General features: G+C 40.6%; 1 protein-coding gene across 2 annotated transcripts in view; it reads left to right on the top strand.

The window, feature by feature from the left end:
- Positions 1 to 264: 264 nt before the first annotated feature.
- The window catches only part of LOC122868497 (tensin-2-like), a 32,094-nt gene continuing 25,990 nt past the window's right edge, over positions 265 to 6,368 (top strand). For both annotated transcript variants that reach the window (XM_044180530.1, XM_044180529.1), the window contains exon 1: positions 265 to 1,312. In XM_044180530.1, the coding sequence (XP_044036465.1) occupies positions 1,190 to 1,312 (123 nt within the window). In that variant the 5' untranslated portion in view covers positions 265 to 1,189. The remainder of the gene's footprint in view (positions 1,313 to 6,368) is intronic.

Here is a 6,368-nt window from a genome sequence, read left to right as displayed (position 1 = left end):
TATTGTTGGAGATTTTCCCCTCACAACCCTAAAACCTCCAGCTTAAAGCAGTATTTTGTCTGGAGAGCCCAGTGTGAGGAAATACAGTTATGTGTGTGTGTTACAGAGAGAGAGAGAGAGCTGCAGTCTGAAGGAATTTAACGAGGGGAGAAGCAGATCTAAGATTTAAGCATAGAGCCTATCATTGTTTTCATTTCAGTGGAGAGAGCGACTGAGGGAATCAAGAGAGGACATTAATGTCGGTGTCATGTGTCCTATCGAATAGGGTGGTGCAGAGATATAAAAAAAAGATGAAGGAGAGATCCTGGTTGACAAAAGAAAGTCTCAACCTTGTGCCCATTTGCTCCAGTTGTTTACTGAAAAAACCCAGACGAGCAGTTCAAAAGTCCTCACTTCTTCACAACAAGCTGAGAGGAGGGAGAAATGGGATCAAGCTTACAGTATTTTCTCATGTGCAAAGTTACGGTCTAGAGGGATGACGTGTGTGAAAGAAGCTCTGTCTAATCACTCCCCCATGAGGAAGAAGAGACTGAGGGGCTGAAGTGAAGCCAAAGGAAAGGGGAAGGGCCTGACATCAACAAGCCAAAACAGCTGCCCCCTTCTCCCCCATGGAGAGACAGCGAGAGGAGCCTGATGGAGCGAGAGAGAGAGGGGAAAACTGCAGGGTCTGTGAGTGTGGAGCGGGAGAGAGTGGCGTACAAGACATTTGAGGGTCTGTAGAGGCGAAGAGGAGAGAAGGAGGTATTGGCAAGTTGAAAGGGGGAAGGGAAGAGAGAGGTGGTGAGTGTATGTTTGCATGCTTTCAGAGTGAGGATAGCCAGAGAGCAAAGGGACAGGGAAGAGTGTAAGAGGAGAGAAAGAGGGTGGGGGGGGAAGTGGAGGGCCTGTGCTTGGTGACACTTATTGGAGGGGAGAAAGAGGGGTTGTAAGGGGAGAGGGGAAAAAGTAATCTGGGGTGGACAGGACAAGCTGTCAGAGAGAAGGGCAGAGGTGTGAGGAGTCACTCGGGAAGACGGAACATGTTGGAGAGGGAGACATTAGCTGTAGTAGAAACATAAGGAGGCCCTTCAAAACATGAAGCGCTAAGAGGAGGAGAAGAAGAAGAGGGACCTAAAGCACTTGTCTGGGAGGAGCAGATAAGATTCGAGAAAATTAAAGATACAAGGCAAAAGAGGTGTCTGCTGGAAGTATGGGGTGCATTCACAGCACGAGCACTGGCAGGATGAAGAAGCAGGGACCTCATACTGACACAGGAGGAATCCCCATAAAGGCAGACCCTGAAGTACATCCTGAAATCCTTCAACTTGCTCAGGTAAGTGAATAACTGCTCTTCAGGGAAATGTAAACATTCTGTTTGTACACGGCAGAACTGTCTCAATCATACAGTATGTTTAGTCCATTAGTAGCTGAAGGGAAAGAGCAAAAGATCGTGATAGAACTAAAACATCATGGTCCTGGATGGTTGGATGTACACATTGTTGTTGCAGTTGTTGTTTGTCATGTGACTCAGCAGAGGAAGCTGAACTTTGTTTAACTGTTATACACCATATTCACCACATACTAGTCATGGACGTCATCCAAAGGAATCTAAAGAATTGCCACTACGCTTCCAAATTAGATGAAGCCCGGACTCCAAAGCAGTTCTCTCTCTCTTATGAAATATTCCTCTTCTGTATTTTGGTCAGCATTAAATAGAATAGAAGCATCTCATGCCGCACATGTTTGTATACCGAAGGATAAACGTGTGTTTTGCAGGTCCCATTTAGACCTGAATCAGAAGCATGAATTGCGTACACTTGTACTGTTTGTAGATTGAAGTAATTGATTTTGACGGTCTGTCACTCCTACGGCGTACAAAGGAATCAGTGGCAACGAACGAGGGGAAAAAAAGACACAGACAGCAGTGGACGATCCACTTGATCGCTGTTAATCATGTCCCTCTGGGGTCAAGGTTCAAGAGGAAGTGGTGTAAGTTACTGTCCGGTTCCGAATCGTCGTCTGCCTGTCTGCTGGCTCTATTTAGGAACATGTATGGATTTAGGAGCAAGCCACATCGCTGCACACATAAAGCCTATGGAGGACTTTTACAGAGACTAAAATACAAAGTGTGTGTTGGTTTAACACCAAGGCTACACACCAGAAATGTGTGCGTTCTCACATGTCAGAGTAAATCACACTCTGGCATGCTGTATGTCAGAGTAATAGGACAAAGAAGTGTAAAGAAATGTCACTTTAAGTTTGTCCAGCAATCAAAGCACTTTTCTTTTGTACAAAAATGTACCTGTTAGGATTTTGATGGGTGTATAGTTTCACAGAGTGCTGCGCACTGAACTTCTGGATCTTGCTGGAACAAAAACATTACTCAGATCACATGTGGCTTCAAATCCCCTAAAGCCCTGATTGTGTGTGTCTGTCTGAATTTCTTTGTGTGTGTGTGTGTGTGTGTGTGTGTGTGTGTCCATGCCAAATTATGATAACATGGTCCCAACTGCATGGGTGGACTCTACAGTGGAGAGGAATGAAATGTGTCATACATGCAAACAGTCCAGGAGTTCTTTATGTTGTTGTAGTAGTTTTTTTCTCTCTCACACACAAAAAAACACACTCATTCCCGCACCTATTTCAGCATTTTCATGGCTGTTTAGAGGTGACACCCCCTACTCCCGCAGGTTATAAATAACCTGCCAGAACTAGGGCATACCCCTGGCTTGCCACCTGCTCCCGTCCCTTCCTGAGTGGATCATGTGTGTGTGTGTGTGTGCGCGCATGCGTGTGTGGGTGTGTTACCCAAAGCTATAGGTTGTGGCTCCTGCTCTCCAGCATGTCATCACCAATGAGGTGTCAGTGAATAAAACACTCACGCAGGCCGAGGTATTTAGTGCAGAGGGGGTGTGTCACTGTACTCACTGTCTATTAATTTACAGTGTGTGTGTGTGTGTGTTTGTGTGTGTTGTAGCTGTATATTTTTACCATTTGAATGCATTAGCACAGTGTGTATATTTCATAAAATGTATGTTTTTATGCAATCAGACACATGACAGAAAAGCTGGGAATCATCATTGCAATGACACTGATATTACACTCACACCAAATTTATGAAATAATGATTTAATGTGACACTGGGCTTTAATTTTTCTACATTTGTTTTGTCAATATAGATGAGTTGTTTTGGAATAACACCCTTAAAACGCTCCTGCTGCTATCCTCACAGTAATAAAAAGCTCATGCAGCCGCATTCATAAAGAAATCCATTATGCTGCTGTTGGTGCCTGTCCCTCTCCTCATCTCCATGTTAGAAGTGGAAGTGTTTCGGGCTCTCTGCAGTGGTCAGACATGCTTGTAGAATGACATAGACTTTGGCTGCAAAACTCCAAATGGGGTGGGGTTCTTTAATACTGCAATGAAATACTGCAACACTGCTGATAGTCATGGGAGCCTCTGGAGAGTGAATATCCACTCAACCAAAGTTCCTTTCGACTGGTATCAAAAGTACGTACACACCTGTACGGTTTAATGTAGTCCATCTTCAGTCCAAATTCAAAAATCCTCAACTTAAAATGCTCATTATTATTCACATCAAACAAATACTATCATTATAATTTCACAATGATAGTATCTGTTTTCAGCAATTTCACTGGATTGTATTATATGACATGTGTTCTTAATGTTGTGTCCACCCTTACTGTTGCTTTCTCCTTCTACTCCTCCACTGTTCGCTAAAGCACTGATAGGGAGAAATGGAGAGAAAGAACAACAACTGGGGAACAGTGTAAGGGGCAGCACCATTATGTAAAAAGACACCCCCACACTGTGAGATTCATGAGTCATTTCATCTGTGTCAGTTTTAAATTGAATGAATATTTGACACATGATTACCACAACATTTGCTTCAACTTCAGTGGTAACTCACCAACCTACTGCTTTCAACAAGCTGTGATAAAGCTTAAGTTGTTTTTTTAAAGAGTTTTGTTGATTTGTAAAACAGAAAAAGGCTGAGTGACAACTTTTCATCACGCTTGATGTTAACACTAGGAAACACAGTCCCTTACCTATGCACCTGAAAACCTTTTAAAACCTTTAATATGTGACTGAAGGTAAAACGTGCACAGAATGAGCATCTTTAACGTGAAGTAATTCATTAATTTGCTCAGAACTGAAATCCTACATATCATTAATTGTATTTGTCAGGGGTTTAACTACTTAATTTGAGATATATAATGTAAGCAGCCTGTCCTCTAAGCTTCCAAAGTAAGAGATATGAAATAAAGGGATTTAAATAGGTGGGTGTGTATCTATATGTAGATTAAGATGTGATTCAGTTGTCTTAAGGGACATTTGTCCTCTTGTGATCTTGATCTTGATCTCTAGGTCTGCATTCATTAAATATATTTCCAGGATCCAGAATCCAGCATTCTCAACATTATCTCTAATAGTAGAAATTTCTGTCCTCTGTTTGAGGCTTAACTGCACTATTACTATTTGTCCACCAGGCGGTGACTCGTCCTGTGTTTTTAGTTTGAACTGCAAACCGACACCACAAGATGAGGGTGGTGAGGTTTCAACATGGAAATGGTGTTTATCCAAAATGAAATGTTAAAGTTGTCATCTGAGATGTTTATTTCTTAAAATAATTCACAGACCTTTAAGGCGAAGACAATGTACTGTGATTAACCTGGATGGTATCAGCTTTGGTGGACCTCATTCCACTCAGTCTGCAATACACAATGTCAATTTACTGTTGTATTTGAGTGACATTAGAATTATGAATATTAGAGAGTTGCTTGGATGTCATGTCTCTATAAAAGCCATATTTTTAGTGATTTTTATTTGACTGTACTACAACAGACCACAAAACCCAACTACATGTATAAACATGGAAAACATTTGTAATTTAGTTGACCCAAAGCAAATAGCAAAGGAAAAATCAATGCAATGTCTATAAGCCACATGCCACTCAACAGTGACTTTATATATTGATGTTATTTTGGTATTTTTAACTCCTGTAATATCACCATGTTACTCATATAAACTACTATAATACTATAAGATACTTAACATTAGGATTTAATAATAATTAAGGTCTAATGTTGATATTTTATATCTTGATATTGCTATATCAAGACATATTATATACTGATATTATATATAGCTTTTAAGAAACATTATCGCATTATTAAATTTAATGTTGGATTCTGATTTTTTCCAACTAACTCCTCAGTGCTATTACTGAAAACTCTACTTTTTATCCTGCAGGTGATCTCAGGACAGGTTTGTCAGGGGACATGGTTACATTTACAGCAACTCAATGGGCCATTACATAAGTCCAATCGATTCAAGCTCCAAAAATCATGAGTTATGTAATCACATTTAAAATGTAAATGGCTGGAGGGGGTGATGATTCTCCTCTCCCCTCATATGTCCTCTTTTTGTCAGGTTCATCGGTCCATCATATCTCTTCCTAAATCCCCCCTTACGCACACACACACTCGCACTAGTACACACACGCAGAGATCCAGATTCAACACATTAAGCGGATGCCATAGTTTATAGCAGCTTCCATTCATCATAACAGCAGAGGACATACTGTATGTCAATAGTCCAATGTTACTCTGTTGCTTTGATTATAAGATCAATACATACAGCATAATGGTAATGCGTCCCATCCATGCCTGTGAGCAGCTGATCAGTCCAGGTCAGTGACCAAAACAAACACTGTTTTTCCACCTGAGAGGGTTTTTGTTGTTAGATATGACAAAAGAATTACATTATAAAAAATGAACGCACTTGTGAATTTATTATATAACTGATGCCTTTCATTTGGTGGAGCACTCCCTCCAACAATTTTAAACACCCTGTGTGACCCCTGGACCCGACTGTTGGACATCAGACCCTCTTTAAAATAAAAACATGGTGCAGTCTTCATGGCTGTAGAATTGCAGCATTCACAAGTTAGTATGGTTTATGGTAGTATTCTCAAGGCAATGTTCATCAAATAACCATCTATTTTAACAGTGGCTAACAGAATCAAACTGTTTTAGGAATCCAGATTATTTCTTTGTTTAGTCACCAATGCTGGAAAGCTCTGATTTGTTGACTGTATAGTTAAAGGAATAATTTAACATTTTGGGAAATGTTAGAATTAGTCAAGGATTAAATGAGAAGATTGATACCACTCTTGTGGCTGTACGCTAAAAAGGAAGCTACTGGCAGCTTAGCTTAGCTTAAAGACTGGAAACAAGAGGAAACAGCTAGCCTGGTTCTGTCCAAACGCAACTAAATCTGCCTATCAGCACCTCACTAATTCTTAGAGCGGCCATAATCAATATTTTTATAATAATGTATCAAATGACAATGTGAAAACAATGTGA

The sequence above is a fragment of the Siniperca chuatsi genome, linkage group LG2, assembly GCF_020085105.1.
Source record: "Siniperca chuatsi isolate FFG_IHB_CAS linkage group LG2, ASM2008510v1, whole genome shotgun sequence".
Taxonomy (NCBI): domain Eukaryota; kingdom Metazoa; phylum Chordata; class Actinopteri; order Centrarchiformes; family Sinipercidae; genus Siniperca; species Siniperca chuatsi.
This window is presented reverse-complemented; position numbering and strand designations above follow the sequence as displayed.